The sequence below is a fragment of the Hippocampus guttulatus genome, chromosome 9, assembly GCF_054856545.1.
Source record: "Hippocampus guttulatus isolate MCC_2025c chromosome 9, RoL_Hgut_1.0, whole genome shotgun sequence".
In the NCBI taxonomy this organism is placed as follows: domain Eukaryota; kingdom Metazoa; phylum Chordata; class Actinopteri; order Syngnathiformes; family Syngnathidae; genus Hippocampus; species Hippocampus guttulatus.
Window position 1 is genome coordinate 20458453 of NC_141269.1, and position 21112 is coordinate 20479564.

The 21112-nt window shown below is 40.5% G+C and overlaps 1 protein-coding gene across 2 annotated transcripts in view; it reads left to right on the forward strand.

Moving 5' to 3' along the window:
* The window catches only part of LOC147200723 (teneurin-3-like), a 213569-nt gene that overhangs the window by 120037 nt on the left and 72420 nt on the right, over positions 1 to 21112 (forward strand). For both annotated transcript variants that reach the window (XM_086118984.1, XM_086118985.1), the window contains exons 14-21: positions 3405 to 3551; positions 4508 to 4638; positions 4783 to 4871; positions 8702 to 8821; positions 10900 to 11032; positions 11479 to 11607; positions 15917 to 16048; positions 16117 to 16252. In XM_086118984.1, the coding sequence (XP_085975110.1) occupies positions 3405 to 3551; positions 4508 to 4638; positions 4783 to 4871; positions 8702 to 8821; positions 10900 to 11032; positions 11479 to 11607; positions 15917 to 16048; positions 16117 to 16252 (1017 nt within the window). The remainder of the gene's footprint in view (positions 1 to 3404; positions 3552 to 4507; positions 4639 to 4782; positions 4872 to 8701; positions 8822 to 10899; positions 11033 to 11478; positions 11608 to 15916; positions 16049 to 16116; positions 16253 to 21112) is intronic.

A 21112-nucleotide genomic window follows, 5' to 3' on the forward strand; every position in this document is an offset into this window, starting at 1 on the left:
TCCATCTCTCTCTATCTATCTACCCACCCAGTCAGGTTCGGCCTTATCACGAGGTGTGCAGCGGGCCTTAAATGAGCAGTTTTATTACACGTCACAATGCCGCAGATGTCGCAGGTTTTGAGCACGCAGTTGACTTGCTGACTGCGGGAATGTTCACCAGAGCTGTTACTCGTGAAGCGAATGTTCATTTCTCAGGTGGCATTTGCGTTATGTGGGTGAGGGCCTTTGCTAATGTCAATGCTGTTGATCACGGTTCCCTATCGTGACTGGGGTTATGTTAGGGCTAAGCGTATGTTGTGAAAAACAAACACAGATGAATTTTATTGAAGGCATTTTGTTTGCACAAATCCCTGTGACGAAATTGTTTTGCCATTGATCCGCCACCATCACCTCATGTTGCAACATATGATAATGCACAGCCCGTCATTGCAAGGATCTGTACATGATTGCTTGGAGGCGGAAAACAGCCCAGTTCTTGCATGGCCAAGATACTCATCAGACATGTCACCCATTCAGTGTGTTTTGGATCCTTTGGATCAGCGCACACAACAGCTTGTTCCACAACAATTTGGCACAGCATTTGACATACCACAGTCAACAACCAAATCAACTCTACGCAAAGGTATTGCACTATGTGGAGCAAATGGTGGTCACATGACATTCTGATTGGTCGTCCGAACCTGCCCCGCACTCCCGGAGCCCCATTGTAGTAAAACTGCACATTTGAGAGCCCCCTTTTGTTATGGGCAGTCTGTGCCGCCACTTTTGCAAAAATCCCAGTCCAAACAGCGTCCCGGTGAGTGGTTGGATTTCCTCGACAAAGCACCCGTGCTCACTGACACAGATTTAGACAGATTTGTGAAAAATATTTGAGTGAAATACACCTTTTCTGTACAAAAGTAATTGTTTTTGAGCTGAGCGTCTGAAAAATGGGAGCAAAATCATAAGCAAAATAGTGACTCTTTCTCTGTCAGTCTTTCCTTGGTGGCTGCACTGCCATGACCCCAGCTCTTCCTACTGTTCTCTTCTTTTGGTTGCAGATTCCATCTCTCTGTTCATTGCCGAGTGTATTTGCTGCTTTTGTTCAATTTATGTTTTTCCCTAATTTTCCTCCCTCTCTTCCTCGTGCCCTCTCCTTTTCTCAGGATATAAAGGTAATCTATTCATGTCAGAGGCTCGTTTACAGGCTTGAATGTCCCAAAGTACTTCCAATGCTGTTTGTTTGTTTGTTTGTTTGTTTGTCTCTTTAGTTTTTCTCTGTTTTTGTTTTGTTTTTTGCTTCACCATGATGATGTTTCTCATGTTATATGTATTTACTTTTGTAGTTGTCTTTTAATAATATTAGTTTAATGTTTATGTATAGTCCTTATTTTCTTGGTTAGGAATGGTGCGTTCTACTGTCGATATTCACACACAGCACAGAGAGTCTAAAATGTGCCGTTGTTGTTCTCTTGCACTCGGGGACCTGATGTACATGTTTGTGTTCAGTTAGCCACTTGCTGTCCCTCTGTCTTCACGCTACGCCGTCCTGTGCCTCCACCCTTCTTCACCTAAAGCTCCATTCCTCCATTTCTGTCTCTTCAGCGCTTTTGTTTTTGAATTTCTTATTTTTGCAATTTAGTCTCTCTGAGTAGTCTGCGATCATGGAATGCTTCACAGAGGCATCGAGTGGAGTCTTTATAGCATGCAGTCCCATACATATGACCATCCTCAGATTTGTCTCTCTTTGCCGGTTGTGTTTTCACATGGATTCAAATCTGTGATTTGTCCCTCCCACACTGGCATACATTACACTGGTCTGCATCAAAAAAGAAACAAGTCATCTTGCCCCATGGGTTCCTGTTTTTCTTTAGCATTGTATTTATTGTTGTTGTTGTATTTTTTATGCAGACCAGTGTTATTGAGTTGAAGAAAACGGTGTTGATGGAGCAAATGAACTTCATCTTGAGGAAAGGTTAATGGTTCAACTGGTTGCCTGGTTTTTAATTTAACTTGGATTTGGAGAATATGTTTTGTGGTAACACTTTTAAATCATGTTCTTGTATTTTCCATTGCCATGTTGTTTAATTCAACAATAATTTGAAAAGTAATTTGTTTTTAAAGCCATACACTACATGTACTGTTTGCCTGCAGGATATCCAAGCGGTTCATGTGAAACTACAACATTTCAGTGTTTGTCTCACATGTGATTTAATTGAGCTCATTTGGTGGTTTACAATAGAACATTTTTGTTTCACACATTGGGCTTGAACCAATATGGGTTTTTGAAGACAGGTGTTTTTGTTGTTGTTGTTGTTGTTGTTGTTGTTTGTTTGTTTTTCTTCAAATTTTAATAATGCCACAGCACAGTATATGGGCCTTATTACTGAAATGTCCTATGTTTTCTGACAAATACCTTTTCCCCACGTAAATTTGTAAACCAAAATACAAAATAGATGTTTTTTAAACTTTTTTTCCCCCCTTAAAATTATTACACATTAACTCTGTAGTCAGATTATCAAGGTAACTAGAATGCATTGGAGCTATTATACTATAATAAATCCACAGTGCCGGTTTTATGTATTGTTTTGTTTTCATAACTAAACCGTGTAAAGGGTAACATTAAAATTGTCTGGAGGGTTCTATACTTTATGAGCATTTAAAGGTTTATGGTGATGAGAGTGTGCGCCAAAGAGTAGATTAATTCATGTCACCCTCAAAACTATCGATAATAATGCAAAACAACATTGAAATAAAAATACTGGTAATGCAAATCTACCAAAGTCATGGAATGGATTGTGTTTGAGGTTAAAGTACTGTATACATTGACTCTATGTATACAGTACTTTCCTATGATAATTGGACTAATCTATTTGCACAAATAATTTCTCATTTCTGCATCTAATAATTCTTGCCTAATTTATACCTTGAGGGAACTCATAAACATTTTTCGCATTCTACTCATTGATGAACATACTATATTTTTAATTGATTTGTTAGCCCAAGTTGGGGTTTTTTCTCCTTTTTTTTTCACAAACAGTTGCTGTGTTAAATAACTCAATGGTGTAGATCACAAAATTGTGCTTCTGTTTCATCAGCTTGAGTCTGAAGTGCGCTTTAATTTGTTTTAGGAGGGTCTGACCCAACATCTTCAGTGTGCCCATATCATATTTCAAGGAGCTGCCAACTCAACTTGGGCTCTTTCTTTGAATGGATTTCATTTTCCTATGATAGCCTAAGTGTAGTTACTCAGGCTTTGCTGAGGTGAAGGAAACACTCTCATTTTTCACATAGTGATTTGCCATTTCCACCAACTTTCCAAAATGTATATTGGTTGAAGCCTATTTCACACCCTACTGGCCTCCAGTGATCCCATCCCATTCATGCTGCTCTAACTCTGGAAATGTGTTTTTTGACCTGCCCAGAGGGATGTCCAGGTCTCTGCAACAACAATGGGAGATGTACCCTAGAGGCAAGTGGCTGGCACTGCATCTGTCAGTCAGGATGGAGAGGAGCAGGATGTCATGTCGCCATGGAAACCCTTTGTACTGATGGCAAGGACAATGAAGGAGGTATGCTCACCTACCGACTCAAATGGATGAATGGTATTTGTGTACTGGACAATTATATGGGCAAATTGAATCGGAGGACTGTTGCAGAAGGCAGAACATATTTAACGTCCTAGTAATTTGCTCCCCATACTACAGCGAAAATGTGTTTAATTTGGAAATATTGTAGTTTATAGCACAAGTCCAACAGATTGTACTGAAAACCCCAAATGATACTGAAAAGAAATCATGTTATGAAGACCTGTTGTTCTGGATGGGACTATCCCATGAAGCAGTATTGGTTTAGGTGTGTACTAACCTTGCAAGGCAGATGGACACGTGAAATCACAAAGTTATCGCAAAGAAAGTTTGTAGGCATGAATGAAGAATAGACAGGAATCTTTACTGGAATAATTGAAGAAAAAAAACAGCAGCAGATGCTGCTCGAAACCACAGCATTAAAGCCAAAAGCCATGACTAAGTTGGCTGGGAATGTAGCAGATATTTTAAGACCTGGAGAAACAACATGCGGCTAAGAAAAGAGTGAAAAGATAGATGAGCCTGGGAGATGTTGGGTCTTTTTTTTTTTGAGTGTGTGTTTGTAAACTTTAATGGTAGTCACCAGATGTACACCTGGGTTTCATCAACTCAGTGGGACAAAATAGCAGTCCAGATTTAATTACCTGATGTAACTCTTTCTATCCATCCATTCATGTCTTCATACTCTTCATCTGCTTCATGTCATCTACTCCTCCCCGATTCCCATTCCTTTGTTCTTGCTGGATTGCTAATTATTCCTAATTTCCATTGCCATCTTTCATTACTTCTTGCTTATTTTCACATTCTTTCTCCCAAATATTTTCCCCTTTAACCAACTTCAACTTCTGTCTGACATCCTCCTATACTTCAGCTAATAATTCTCAAGTCCAAAACTCTCGTCAAGGTTTGTGAAATAACAACTTGTTTTTTTTGTTTTTCAGATGGCTTGACTGATTGCATGGATCCAGACTGCTGTCTGCAGCCCTCCTGTCAAAGCCAGTTGTTCTGTAAAGGGTCACCAGACCCAGTAGCAGTACTGAGCCAGTCCACTTCTTCACTGGCTCCTCAGCAGGTTTGGACAGCCAATCATAAAGTTGATTACCAATGGAAAATAATTAAACATCTTACAAGTCACAATAAAGATGGCAAGCATTAATGTTTCTTTGATGTGTTGTTTTTGTTCTTGGATTTTGATTGCATTTTGTCCTTTATTCAGGCTGCCAGGTCTTTCTACCAGCGCATCCACTTCCTCCTTGGTCCTGAGTCCACTCATGTCATTTCCCGTGACAGTCCATTCAATAAAAGGTAAAAATCCAGCAATTCACACAGTTGTAACATATCATTATCTCAGTGAATGTCATTCTTTTAGGATGTTTATTGACCATTGACCATATGGCACACCCTTGCACTCTTGAAAAAATCCGGCAGATCAGAATCACATTTTACATTCTTCTTTTTTATTTATACAATGTAGGCATAGATTGAAGGTTCATTTCTAAAAGACTTGACTGCTGGGGCCATATATGAAGATGCATAGTATAGTTTGTAGTACTTTAATATATGTATCATATTTTTGGGACCATAAGGCACTCTTAAAAACATTTAATTTTCTCAATAATCAATAATGCGCCTTTTAATCGGGTGTGCCTTATGTATTTATGAATGTTGGCTTTTCAGTTCCCGGTCTTGAATTCAAAGTCCTTCGAATCACATTCACATTCTCGTTCTCATCTGCATCTATTTGCAAGCAGGTGTTCATGTTTTCATCATTCCGGGATCAAAACTACTTCCTGCTTCCGAGTCCAAGACTCATGGGGAATGTCCTAGTAGCCAAATGTTGTGGTCAGACCGAACTCACGTTGAGCGTTTCTTGCAGTGCGTTTCCAATGATGTGACACCACAAGGTAAATGACGCAGCCAGCTTCCAATAGCCGCTGGGACTGAGCAAAAAAGGCTGGATCATAGTGACTGCATTGACTTGTTTACAGCTATTGAACTGCCAACCAAGATAAATTTTGCATTTGCCAAAAAGTACGAACACAACCACTGGTCACCAGATTGACTCGTGATGTTCAAACATTTTTTTCCTACTCCGAACCTCTTTTATCCTCGAAGCAAACTGTAGTTGCACAGTGATCAAAAGCAAGTAATACACGTGCCAGTACCCGGTCTGAACCTAGCATAATAGCGCCAATTCTATAAAATAAATGTATGGTACAATTAGAGTAAACTATTTACCATACAATGCTTCACAAAGACAATGCGTCTTTCAACCCAGAGTGCCTTATGTATGAAAATCTTTGAAAATACACCTGTTCAGTGATATTGCACTTAATAATAGAGTGCACCTAATGGTCTGAAAAATGCGATCCGAAATGTACTATCACGAGTGCCAAATGAGTTATTCCATCTGTGTTCTAAATCCTGATGATCTCGAGGTCCATGTCCAATATAAAAACTGTATTACACAGTGCTGTGTTGTAATGCAATATATGCAATTGTGTGTGCACATTGTTCAGCAAAGTCCAGCAATATTTTCCCAAAAAGTTTTCAAACAGATCAGTTTAAAAATAATTTTCACTTAAATCATCAGTTCTTAGTAGGTCACATAATCCTACAAAGAGCTTGCTTCAGAACATGTTCGTAGTATTAGTAAAACAATACAGCTGAATATGCCCCAAAAACAGTTATTCGCAAATGCTATAACAATTTGTAATTTTCAGGGAATAATCGGCCCGTCAATGATTCATCACTTCACCGTGGTGGAGGACATTGTGTGTCTCAATAAGCCTTGGACCTCAATTGTCTGGGGCTTTATGCCCCTGGCAGGGGAACCCTTGGCAAACAGGCCCAAGATGAGGCCAAGATGAGGACCAGACAGAGCACGGCTCACAGAGCGTTATAATGAATAAAAATGTTGGACTCAGTTTTTCCTTGCCCAGACATGAGTCATCTCTCCGGAGCCCGGCCTGAAGGTGGGGCTCAGTGATGACCACCTGGTGGTCAGACCTGCACCAATGGGGCCCACAAGGACACCTTAGGCCACAGTTCAATGATTGACTTTACGATCATGTCATCGGCTTTATGGCCACTTGTTTTGGACACTCGGGGGAGAGCTGTCAACTACTCAGCACCTGGGGGTTTGTTGGCCCAGATTGTGGAAGATGTTGGTCCGATCTGGTAGACCCAAATAAATTGTTAGGGTTGGCTGGGAACGTCTGACTGAATCCCTTGTCGGAGTTTCAACCCTCAACTCTGGCAGAACTGTTTCGCGCCTCCATTGTTGAGGCAGCCGATCGGAATTGTGGCTGTGGGGTAGTCAATGCCCGCTGGTGGACAGTAAATGATTCAATCAAGCTGAAGAAGGAGTCCTATTGGGCCTTTGTGGCCTGTGGGACTCTGGAGACAGCTGACAGGTACCAGAGGAAATGTTGGTTCACCATCTGGTGTTTCAGCACAGGGAAGCAGTATACCATTAAAAAAATGTATGATGGAGATGTGGCACTGCTGACTTCCACTTGGGACATTGCAAGTCAATGGAGAGAATACTTTGAAGACCTCCTCAATTTCACTGACACACCTTCCTTTGAGGAAGCTGAGCCTGGGGACTCTGATGTGCGCTCTCGTATCTCTAGGGTTGAAGTCAATGAAGTGGTTGAAAAGCTACTCTGTGGAAAACCCCCAGTGCTGGATGAGCTCCGCCGAGACTCCCAAAAAGCTCTGGATCTTTTGGGGCTGTTCTGGTTGACATGCCATTACAATATTGTGTGGACATCCGGGACAGTGCCTTTGGATTGGCAGACCGAGTTGTGGTCTCTCCTTTTAAGAAGGGTGACCGAAGGATGTGTTTCAAATACAGAGGAATCACACTCCTCAGTCTCCCTGATAAGGTCTATTCAGAGGTGCTGGCGAGGAGGGTCCATCAGAAAGTTGAATGTCAAATTCAGTGTGGTTTTCCTGGCCCTGGAAGAGTGGACCGGCTCTTCACCCTCGACAAAGTCCTCGAGGGTGCACGGGTGTTCGCCCAACCAGTCTACATGTGTTTTCTGGACTTGGAGAAGCCATTCGGCCATGTCCCTCGGGGACCTCTTTGAGGAGTGCTTTAGGAGTACTGGGTGCCGAATCCCCTAAAACTGGTCCCTCTACGACCGGTGTCAGATTTTGGTCCACATTGCCGATAGCCAGTCCAATTTGTTTCAAGTGAGGGTTAGACTCTGCCTCGGCTGCACTTGGTCAACGATTCTGTTCATAACCTGTATGGACAGAATTTCTAGATGTATCCGAGGGATTGGGGGAATCCGGCTTTGTGGCCTCAGTATTGTATTTCTGCTTTTTGCAAATTATGGTACTGTCTGCTTCATTGAGCCGCAGTCTACAACTCTCACTGGAGTGGCTGCAGCCGAGTGTGAAGAGATTGGGATGAAAATCAGCACCTCTAAATTCGAGACCATGGTCTTCCGTCGAAAAAAGGGTAGCGTGCCCTCTCCAGGTTGGGGATGAGATTCTGCCCCAAGTGGAAGAGTTTAAGTATCTTGTGGTCTAGTTCACCAGTGAGTGCAGAATGGAGCAGGAAAAGTACAGGCGGATAAAGTGCAGCCTCTGCTGTGATGCAGACTCTGCATCAGTCTGTCGTGGTGAAGAATGACCAGATTTGAAATGTGAAGTGCTCAGTTCTACCGTCGACCTGTGTTCCTACCCTTACCGATGGTCATGATGAGAGGAGCCAGATGAGGCGGTGCTTGGACAATCTGGAAGCCTCCTGGACTTCTCCCTGATGAGCTGTTTCGGATCTGTCCCACTGGCAGGAGGCCATAGGGATGACCCAGAACACAGTGGAGAGACTTATGTCTAAAAGCTGGCCTGGTAATGCCTTGTGATTCCCCTGGAAGAGTTTGAAGAAGTAGCTGGGGAGAGGGAAGTCTGAGCTTCCCCGTTGGAGCTGCTAATTAATTTTCATTAATTTAACAAAGTAATCAATGCACATTTTGAATTAAAAATGCAAAAGTTATGCTGTTTCAAAATATAAGTTTCATGCATTTTCTTCAAAAGAATGTGAATAATAAAAGAGCAGCCTTATCTTGCAGCCGAAGTTCAGGTGTAGCAAATAACAATGATCCTGATTTCTTCTTTTCCAGCTTGGTGTCCATAATCCGGGGTCAAGTTTTGACAGCAGATGGAACACCCCTGATTGGAGTCAATGTGTCATTTGTCCACTACCCTGAACACGGATACACTGTCACACGCAAAGACGGCATGTGCGTATATAAGCGTATGATATTCTGCATATGTTAAACTTCAACTTAATGTAAGTGATTTCATGTGAAGCTATACATGAACTCATTCACTGCTAGCCATTTTTTATAGCAAACTCCATAATGCCAGCTTTTTGAGCATTTTGACAGATTTTTTAGGACCCACGGACTATAAGATATCCTTTATTTGCCCACACTGGGGAAATTTATATAATCCCTTCTTGAAAGTTCGATTCAACTATTTTCCATTCTTTGGTAATAAGCAGTAGAACATAGCATCACTAGATGTAAATGTCAGCCTTTTCTTCCAGAATCCGGAGAAAATTAGCTTTTTATGAAAACGAACATATCAAGCAGAACATTGACATTACCTAGTAGATGTTTATCAGCATCTTATATGTTCTGTTGGGGGTGGTAAATTAGTCAAGGTGCCACTCAGAATGTGGTCAGGGACTGCAGTTGTGTATGGCGGCATGTGATTGTTCCAATAAGTGTGGAAGAAGGGTTACATGCACATGTCATCAATTTAAAATGGTCTCTTATATATCTCTGAGTACTTCTTAAATATTCACCTGCATCATGTTGTCAGAATCATGAACAATAAAATGAACGCAAAACCCATCAGGAAAAAAATTACTGCGAAATGTAAACCTATGCAACAATTCACAGGGTCACAATTCACAATACTGAAATAATATACTCAGATTGGTCAATGCAAACAGTGAAGTTCATCCATTAAGAGGCTCTCATTACTCTATACAGGGTTCCTGGTGTAAAACATGCACTGGTAGCAGTGTTTTGAGCGAAAAAAAAAAACAATCACCAAAGTTGTCAGTAACAAGATGCTGAACTCATACTGGACAATTTCACTTTTTAAACGGTGCAATGTTTCTACTTGCTGGTGATTATGCATAATAAAAATGATACCTAAACTCTATTTTGGCTGCGGGGCTGCAGCAGTGCCTCTTCTTCCCCTCCCCTTGAAAAAACATGTCTGACGACTACACTCGTCAATGGCTGCGGGCGTTACCTTTTTATCTGACTTGTGTGCTTGTCAAAAGCAGTGACTGAATGTATCTCTGAGACATATTAGCCTGTATTTTATCCTTACCATCAGAATGTAAGTCACCAAGCGGAGGCCAAACTTCACAGACGCCGGCTATTTTATGACTGTAGATAGCGATCAGCTGGCTACTCATTCGATGTTTGTATGAACTGCCACCAATTTGAAAAACAAATAAAAGATAAAGAGTAGCAAAATAAATTATAATTTCAAAGGCTGGAGACAGAGACTGCTATTAAATTAACAACTCCTGATCAGTGGCGTTAGCTAACAGTCACCCGCTACCAATTGTGATGCTGCACATTCTTCATTACCCTTCAACTGTGTGTCAAACACATCAGCTGAAGAGATGTGAGTGAATGTGCGAGTGTGTGTATGGAGGCTTAACTCTTTTAAAATTAATTATATTCCCAGTGATACAATCAATCATTGCGCAACACATACTCAGATGTTGGGCTGAACAATTTGTCAAATTCAAATCGACTTCACAGTCGCACAGGCAGCAATTCATTTACTTATTCATATGGTGTCTAGATAAGTTCAATGCTTAAGAACTACAATCCATATGTTAACATATCAGAACCTGCAAAGCTGAAGAGATAAAGCCACAGATTTGTTTGCATTAATGTTGTAATCTGGTTTATGATTTGCTGATTTATAATTACTTGTGTAGTAGAATTTTGTGATCCTGTCGTTGTGAACACTAAAAAGACTGCCAGTCAAAATGTTTATTAAGATCACAATGTTAATCAAATTAGATAAAGAACTGTTTTAGGGCTTGTGTTTTTATTTATAGCAAGAGGATGCATGCAAAGTGTAAACAGAGTGAAACGCCTGTAAAAGCAGACATTCTCTTACATTTTTTTTTTTTTACCTGACATGGTTTTGCTATTACTCCCCCATTTTTATTTCCCCAGTTGAATGCTCAAATGTTTCATATTCTAAACAACTTTTAAAAATGTCAAACTCATCTGAAATGTTTTTCATTTGAATTATATTCGTATTCATTGTGCTGCAGGTTCGATTTACTGGCCAATGGTGGAGCATCCCTGACATTAAGTTTTGAACGTGCTCCGTTCTTGACCCAGTACCGAACTGTGTGGGTGCCTTGGAACGTATTCTATGTGATGGACACTCTGGCCATGAAGAAGGTGAGCTGTGTCTGTGTTCATTACTGGCTCAGGCACAGATGCTTGCCAAGTATAGAATAAGATTAACAATCTTTTCAATTCCACTGTTTTTGTTTTTTTTGCCTTATTGAAAAACTTGCCCATGAAAATGCAGAAGCTATGACAACAAGGCGGTTGCATAAACTCTATTATTCTTGTTAACCCGATAGGACAGCAATTGTGTTGCATTAAGGCGTGACAGAGAAGGCTGGGGGTTGAATATTAGAACTTTTGGAAGATTACTTTAAATGGAAGAATGTTTGGTTCAGATCTGAAATTCTGAAGTTGAATCTTTCTTGAATCTCTGTAACTTTGTCGACACACCTCATACTGTAGATACCTTGTCAGCGTCGTGTCATTGTGGCATAGTCACTGAAGTGACGATTAATAATGAAAAACGTCTGACGCACAAACGACTTCTCTTTCAGGAGGAGAATGACATTCCGAGCTGTGACCTGAGTGGTTTTGTCAGACCCGGTCCTGTCATTGTCGCACCCCCGCTGTCAATGTTCTACAGAAGCTCACCTGAGTATGGCCCCATCATACCAGAAACCCAGGTCAGAAATATAAATAGGAGGCTGGATGGGACATATGGGGCAAGGATGTGGTCTTGGGTTCTTTCCGTGCACAAATATGACATTTTAAAGTGATCAAATTAAAATGTTAATGGAGAGCAACAAATTAGCTCCATTCATCATGCTTGCATGCCCAACAGTGCATAAACATGATGACATTTATCGTTTTTTCAGCATATGGTGTTGACTTTTCAATGAATATTAAAAAAAAAAAAAAACAGGCTCAGAGCAGCTCAAGGTTATGTTCTCATGTGAAAAAGATTCACTGCAGACATCTGTCATCTGCATTGTTTAAAAAACAATTTTTTGTCAGTGTTTTTACTGATTTCCTTCTCTTTAGAGGGACTAAACTGTTTTCTACACTCATTTCTACAGGCATTCATCCAAAACGATTCAGAACAGATTGTTTTTTTAATTTTTTTTCGGAGGGTGGATTATCGGTTCTCACACAAAGACAATCTATTGATTATGGAATATTGTTTTTTTTACCTTTGTGTTTGACTAGATGAGAGCTGAATAACTCCCATGTTATATGAAGTCATACATGTATATATAAAAATGGGGAGGTTAAAACTGCATTAAATAGGAAGGGTCATTCATTTTCCATGTCTAGATTAAGTTGGTGGGAAAACTCTCCTTAATTGAGCTGCTCAATGTAACAAGCTTGGTTCCAGAGTGATAGGCACACACTCACACACGCGCGCGAGCACACACACACACACACGCACGCACGCACGCACGCACGCACACGGGTAGCTACAACAGTTGAGGATTATGTGGCTTTCGAGTGGTTGTTCTTGGAAAGTATTTGTATATACCCACACACATGCATACATGCGCTGAGCCCCACCCTGTACCCTGCTTCAAATTGCCCGAAGGCCTAATAGTACGTTTCAGTTGGCTGGCAATTGAGGGTCATCATGGAGGAATGTCATAATTGCACACGCACACACACATTCATGTGGGCACACAAGTGTGTAAGAGGATGGAAAGCGGACATAAAGAAAGGTTACACTGCTTGTGTGGGTGCAAATGGGATTGAGGGCATACAACCCAGAGAATTGTATGGATTTGTGTACTCGTCCACCATCTTCTTATGTTAGGTTGTCCACACAAGCAAATGAAACAGATGGTCAAACAATTGTCTCGCATGCATTTATTGTATATTGTCAAAACACCTGAATTATCCGCCCATCAATTTTCGACACCGTTTGTCCCCATTAGGTTTGCAAGTGAGCTGGAGCCTGTCCTGCAAAGGGCACACCCTGGACTAGTTGCCAGTCAAACGCAGGGCAGACAACAACCATTCACGTTCAGACTAAAACCAATTTAGAGTCCTCAGGGGACCTAGCATGCATTTTGGGGGGGATGTGGGAGGAAGCCAAGGTACCCAGAGAAAACCATGCAAGCACAGGAAGAAAGCAAGCCTGAACTCATGCTCCATTTTTATTTGACAAGTTTATGTGACTGCCTGTGTGAAGTTGGAGGAGAATGAACTTGTGGGCAAATGGAAAAACGCATGAGAGGAATGATGATCAAAAGCACATGCTCAGCTTTGGTGGCGCTAAATCCATTAGAGAAGAGGAGGAGCGTGGTGAAAAGGCCTGTTTGAAAGGGGATGCAATTCCTCTACAATACACACTCAATGTGTGGCTAATGAAAAGGCATCGGTGCAGTCATAAAATAATACAACAAATGTCATTAAAATAGATCAAGGAAGGGCAACTTTGATGATCGTGAGGTCCACACATCGTTTAGCCATCCACCAATTGCCAGATTGGGAGCATGTTGTACTGGTTGGTGCAGTGAGGGATTGAAAACAACTTTCTCTCAGGCAATTCCACTTTTATGCCGCCAAATGAAAATGTTTTCTCGGGCTCAGTTTAGTCATTAGAATGAACAGACAAACATTTCTCCACGAATGATCTCGTAAAAATGATATACATAAGACGCACAGTAGAACCTCAATTTACGAACGTCCTTGTTAATTCAAGTTAAGCACAATATTTTGGTATTTTGGGGGAAAATGCGCGCATTATTTTCGATCGAAGAATAGTCTTCCGATGGACAAGTGGATAGGTCTATGTTGTTCTTCTCGCGCCGTGAAAATCTGGTGCACATATAGGTGGTGGAAATTCCACATCCTCGATCATTCAATGACAAATGATTGATCATGGCCTAATCATTTTATTTTCATCATAAATTGGTGTCTACAATATTTCTGTTATTTTTTAAAATTGTCGCATTTGCAAATGGTTAATGTCGGTGTAATCGTGTCAAACTAGCCATCCGCGCATTCTGCATCTGCATACAAAGCATTCACCCAATCACAGATGCCAGTAGCAGCTGCGTCCTCTCCCAAGAAACGCTACCTTCTGTCAAAAGAAAGCGCTCGTTGGTCGGCGTGTGAGCAAAACATTCAAACATTTGTAAAAATGACCAAAAGAAATAGATCGCAGATGAATCTTTTAAATGACAATGTGATATCCCCAGACATTTCAAATGATGAACACCACCCGGTTCTACTTCATTGTTGTTAGCGTGTCTCATTCTGATGTTGTTGGCTGATGTTTGTAACGTAGTAACGTACAGTACCGTATTTTCGGGATTATAAATCACAGGGTTTTTTTCATAGTTTGGACAGGGGTGCGACTTTTTGCGATTTATGTGGGAAATGATTAACACATTATATCATTTCACACGTGGGTGCTCGAAGCCTGTGTTGATACTTTCCGCATTAACAGTAACTGATAAAAACAATTGACGTTGACTCTGACGTATGACGTAAGCGACGTAGAAGAGGAAGCGCCACATCTTCTACCTACGGAGTTCACGGACTTCTTTAAAAAGGGCACCGAAGATGAAGATTTCATTGGATTTCGTAATTTGGAGTGACACTGATGGTTTGGTAAACTTGTGAGCATGTTCTTTATGCTGTAGTATAGTTATCTGAATAACAATTAACAAACATACTAGGCATGTTCTCAGTTCATTGTTTATGCATCATGTAACGTGAGCATATCGTACACTTATTCAGCCTGTTGGTCTCTATTTTTATTTTTATTTCCCCTTGCAGGGAGACTCAAACAGTGACCCTCCATTTCAAAGCCCTCTCAGATGAGCTACTGCTGCTTAGTGCTTGCATTGTTTAAATTTTTTCTCATTTTCTCAATGGCTTTGTAAGATGGTTGCCCTTACATTCCAACAGCTCTGAGTTATCTGACGACTGACATCCCAATTTATTCTGTTTTATACAGCTGCCAAGCAGAGGTGGCAAATCCAGGTCCGGAAAGTAAAAACCCTGGCAAAAACAAGCTCATTTACCTGCCGGTTGGGTAGAAGCAGCTGTGGCTAAAGCCAAACTGTGGCAGTTTTTTTTTTACTTCCCGGACCTGGATTTGCCACCTCTGCCAATTGCTTAACCCCTTCAGGTCCCACACAAGGTGACATTCAACTCTTGCTGTTACACTCAATAAAACCACACATGCAGTGAAAGAGTTAATTGCATACTTAAACATATGCTAATGTACATATGAACACAAAACACTCAAGGTTTTGCATAGCTTCTGTCTTGAGGGGTAGTGAGTAAAAATGAAAGAAGTCACTCGTCGGTGTGCAATAAAAATGTAGCAAAATGAATGAATATGAAAGTCACTGTGAATATCAACAGGTCAAGGAGGTGCTGGCATGCTGTGTGTGTCAGGATCAAAATCAAAGCAGCCCTCCTGCTTGTCCTTCACCTGCAGGTGTACCTGATAAAATATGTAGTTGAACATGCCTTCAAAGATGTAGCACAGTTGAGGACTCTCCCCCGCTGTTTAGGAGACATTACTTGAAAGCCTGTTTCAAGTGCAGCCAGATTTCATTACCAACAGGACGTGGCCATATTTTCAACCAAAAATTAACAAAGCGTGGCTCCCTCTCACTATTTATTAATCTTGAATCTATGGCATGCATTATCTGAACAGCTTCATCCTCATGAGGTTTGCAGGCGTGCTGGAGCCTTTCCCAGCTGTCTTTGAGCAGTAGGCGGGGTACACCCTGAACTGGTTGCCAGCCAATTGCAGGGCACACTTAGACAAACAACCATTCACTCACAATCACACCTTGGGACAATTTAATTAACCTACCATGCATGTGTTTGGAATGTGGAATGAAACCGTGGGATGTATCCAGAGAAAACCCACGCAGGCACGGGTACAACATGTAAACCTCATACAGGTGTGTCGGGGCCCTGAATCGAACTCATGACCTTTTGGCGAACATGCTAACGAGTTATTTTAATTTACAGGTTTTACAAGAAGAAACCACAATCCCTGGAAGTGATCTCAACCTGATCTACGTGAGTTCAAGAGCTGCAGGATACAAGCCAGTCCTCAAAATCACCATGACACAGTCATCAATACCTTTTAACCTGATGAAGGTGAGATATGAAATATAATTTGTCAAGATATATTAAGGAAAACATAGCTTACCTTGTCCCATCTTTAGGTTCATCTGATGGTGGCCGTGGTGGGACGTCTCTTCCAAAAATGGTTCCCGGCTCAGCCAAATCTTGCTTACACCTTCATTTGGGACAAAACAGATGCTTACGGCCAACGTGTTTATGGACTGTCAGAGGCTGTCGGTAAGTTTATTGCTCAAACTTTTTTTTCAAAAACATTTCTTGTTTCATTCTTTGAGTAGCTAGGATCGGCAAATGGTGGCTCGTGGACCGCATGTGGCCTGCAACCACACTTTGAGTGGCCCCATAATGAGGACATAGAATTTTTAAATATATGATTTTGTGTGCGTATGTGTATGTGTGTGTGGGGGGGAGGGGTGGAGGGGGGGTATTTATCCTGTAGCCCCGCATTTTTGAGGTTTGGCATGAATTAACCTGTTTTATGATTTTCTTATACAATTATTATTATTTTTTTTGGACAGATGCTTTTCAGCATTTTCTGTGGAATTATTTTACAAATCACAATAATAACGCAATTTAATAACCAAATGGGTTTACGTGGTTTGCATTCCCCATTTGCCACGATGCCAATGCTGATTTGAAATCGGGAGTGGCCTGGTAAATATTTTTCATATTCCGACTCGAGCCAAGGGCCAATTCGTCTGTCAAAATTGCCGCGGCAAAACCCGCGTCAAAAGCAATGGCTATAAAGTACAAATGTCCATATGCAAAAAAATAAAATAAAATCACACAATTTTCTTCATGGCCAATTACACATTTGATTGATGACAGTATTAACACAAGATTGCTCGCTAAATAAAGCAAAACAAGGGAAAAAAACCCAAGGAAAAAAAATGACACCGCTTGTCAATCTGATGATGCAATGTTTACATCAGCTGTGAGCTGGCAGCATCGTAGCGAGGGTAAGCAAGCTTGCCCCATTACCGTTGCTCAAGTATTTTGTTGGTTTCTGGACGAAAAACCATTGTCATTGATCCCGAGTCTAACAAAACAACTTTAAATCCCCGCACCCTGTGCTGGGAGACAAGTCGCCACATCAGGTTTGACTGTTTGTGTAAATTCCCCAGAATGTTTTTTTTTTCTGTAAAGTGTGAAAAAGAAGGAATTTTATTTCATGTGTTGTCTTCACACATTCCCTATGTAAACCTAGCCCTGATTTACATTACGTAATCCCACGATGCACACTGATCGATGTCCTTGTGGTAGTAGATACGGCAGACTGCTGTTTGTAATCATGCAGTAATCATAATGTCAGCATTAATATAAATTGTATATTTGTCTGTCATTCTAATGACTAAAATTGCATGTGGCAAATGTAACAGAATGACCTATCTACAGACATTATATTGCGCTATCCCAAAGTATGTTTTTAATCATAGTAGCATACTAAAAATAAAAATATAACTCATTAAATGGAGGTTCTTAAACTTTTTACAGCAAGTACTACTAAAAATATGTCATTTTACAAGTGTCGTCATAGTAACTACCATCAAAATAAAGTGACATAGTGGTCTTAAATTTTCATAAAAATGAATATTCCTAGAATATACTGTAGCTTTATTTATTGTTGTTAGCCATTGCAGCATAATGCATACTTAAAACATTAACACTGTGATTGAATAGGAGAAAGTACAAATTAAGATATCCTTTATTTGTCCCGCAATGGGGAAATTACAATTACAAATCCAGTAATTATTCCATTTTTTCTTAATAGAAAATATGTTGAATATAAATTATACTTCAATAAATCTTTGAAAACAAACATGAAAGATCAGAGAAAAAAATTCTGTGCGTTTTTTTTTCTAAATACATTACTTAAGAAAACAAGTATTGAAAATGTGCAAAGACTGACTCACAATTTAGGACTGGATTGCTGAGATTTATCACAAAACTCTTTTTCACCATCGCAGTAATCCATTTTTTTTTTTTGTGGGGGGTGTGGGCAGTGCTGAAACTCAGGCAAGATGACAACCAAGACACAGCTTCCTTATTGATGGTTACAGCCCAAGCTGTTGTGAAAACATTATATAAATAAAGATGTGTTGTTGAAATGTATTGTATAACTTGGCCCATTTCTACCACTACAACGTGCTGTTAGCCATCAAGCTATGCCTACGACTTGAAGTTTCATTGTGTTTTGTGTCATGAATATATGCACAGCACACATAACATAAGACAGCGTCAGAACACAAACATGATGTCATGACTCACTATACTTAAGTGTGGCTAGCAGATTTTTGTTCTGTTCAGCCTCGCTGCTTAAAAGGTGAGGTTCATGACCCAGCGCCAACACTGGTTTATTTTTAACCCAGCCGCTGGGTGATTATAGCAGCATCCCATAGTAATTTGACCTAGTAGGATGGGTTGTTCAAATTTCACAGCTGAGTGAAATATTGGATCAAAATGTTAGATCAAATCGACTACATTTCTGGGTTGTTTCACCGACATCCATCCATTAATTTTCCAAGGCGTTGTGGCAGAAGGCGGGGCACACCCTGAACTGGTTGCCAGCCGATCACGGGTCGGATGTAACAAGAATGGCTAAATCTATTGATGGCTCACGGGTCAAAATCCATAAAGTTTTGGGGTTCAAAGTTTTGCAAAAAACAGAGCGGTTTATAATTTGAAAAATACAGTAATTCCCGCACATGTTGGCACAGCTTTGGGTATTTTTTAAGACTAGTGTCTCGATATGTTGTCTTCATTAAGATAAATGCTCCACCATGTTTGTACCAGTCTGAAAGCGAAAAACAAAATACAAAAGAGAAAGTGCGATATTATGAGTTAGAATCAAATGTGCATAAATCAAAGAACCCATCTTAATAAACACGCTGTAAACATGCATGTGGCACACTTCTCTGTCCATCCTATTCGGCCGAGGCTGCCAGGTTAGGTGGCGGCTTTGTCGATTTAGAAGATTTCTCTAGACTCTTCCGCATTTAATCATTTCCAAATGAGTTCAAATACAAAAATACAATAGGAAAACAAACCTGAGCATGTTCACTGTACACGCCCAAAAATAACAGGTAAATATTATTAAAATGAGTAGAGAAAGTAACCCATAATGGATTGTGGGATTTTGACATAGCTAATAAATAAATAAAATTTCATAACCCCCACAAAACAACCTAGCATTTTTTGGATGTGTGTGCAGGCCTATATTAATTTTAAGATCCCCATGCACTCAACATGGTTTAATTCTCAGTGAGCCAACTAAGCATTGAGTGGTTGTGTCGTCACCACATTCATAACTGCAATTTGCTTTCATTAATTTCACAATAAAGAACTTCAAAATCTATTTGGTGGCACAATTGCTTAAAATATGGTGGAGAATATGCACCTCTGTCATTGGTTTTATAAAATGTCGACTCCTTGTGCAACTATCACCTTTAGCACAACGACTGTATTATTTTCTGCACACAAACTTCATAATATACAGTGACAATATGCAGTATATTGTAGCCACACACGGCCAAGTCAAGACACTGACAGGAAAATGGCTCTAGCAATATGGGCCTTTTAACCTTCTGTCACCTTTATGAGTCTCACACACACACAAAAAAAAAAATATGCTGCTGACATGCCCTCCAGCGAGTTATCAAATTCACTTGCACGGCTTATTTCATTTAGCATTAACAACATTTATGACTCTTTTTGGTAATGACTCTAAAATTGATCCTCACGGGTAGTCCAGTGGTTAGCACATCGGCTTCACAGTGCAGAGGTACCGGGTTCGATTCCAGCTCTGGCCTCCCTGTGTGGAGTTTGCATGTTCTCCCCGGGCCTGCGTGGGTTTTCTCCGGGTGCTCCGGTTTCCTCCCACATTCCAAAAACATGCATGGCAGGTTGATTGGACGCTCTAAATTGTCCCTAGGTGTGAGTGTGGGCGTGGATGGTTGTTCGTCTCTGTGTGCCCTGCGATTGGCTGGCAACTGATTCAGGGTGTCCCCCGCCTACTGCCCGAAGACGGCTGGGATAGGCTCCAGCACCCCCCGCGACCCTAGTGAGGATCAAGCGGTTCGGAAAATGGATGGATGGATGGGTGTAAACATATGTTGTAAAATCCCTCCTAATAATACTCTTTTTTTTGGGGGGGGGGGTATATGAATAAATAAGTACTGTATATAAATAAATGAACACATTAAAAATGATACCAAATCGAGGGGAATATTCTAAAAAGGGGCTTAATTAGAAAAATACATTTTACAATTATTTTCATACATTTAGCAGTGCCTAGGCAGCACCTAGGAGTTGTAAAAAAAAGCAAATGTAGTGCATGTCATATACAACATAAGTTAATATGATTTGTATAGTATCATTAAATGTACACAATTTAAAAGCAGTGACAAACACAGCTGAGTACATTAAAAGCGCAAAGTAAAAAAAATTAATACTACCATACGAAATTACTAAAAGAGCATATAGTGTAAGATCAAGCTTTGAAAAACACCCATCCATGATCTGAATCATGATTTTAAAAATACTTTGAAAGATGTTGATCATAGGTACAGCAAAAGATCATAATTGGTAACCTGGATTAAAAAGCCTTGACGCTGAACTCATTCCATCCCAGCCTTTTTCACTGGAGCAACCCCCTCAATCCCAGCGTTTTACTGGATTTTGACTGATCTTGCAAGGCCCACAGAATATTTGGTTCGAATGCTATATCAACATGGAGCCTCCCAAATAAAGTTTGGACTCTTTTCTTGCGGCAGAAAAAAAAATGCTTTCTATCTTTTTCCATTCTTCAACAATCGGCATTACAAAATGGCTGAGCTTCATGAAAATGGCGATTCCTGGGCAAAAAAACTGAGAAAAAGTGCTTTTTGTAAAAGTATGCATTCAAACACGTGAGGCATCACTGCCACCTACTGGTCGCTTTTTTACATGATTTACAATGCAAACAGCTTATTCTCATTCACAGATTGCATCAGACCCTCCTCCTCTTAATGACGCAAAAAAAAAAAGACTTAGACGTACAAGTACGTCCTTGGTAGGCGCAGCCTAATTTTAAAAAGACGT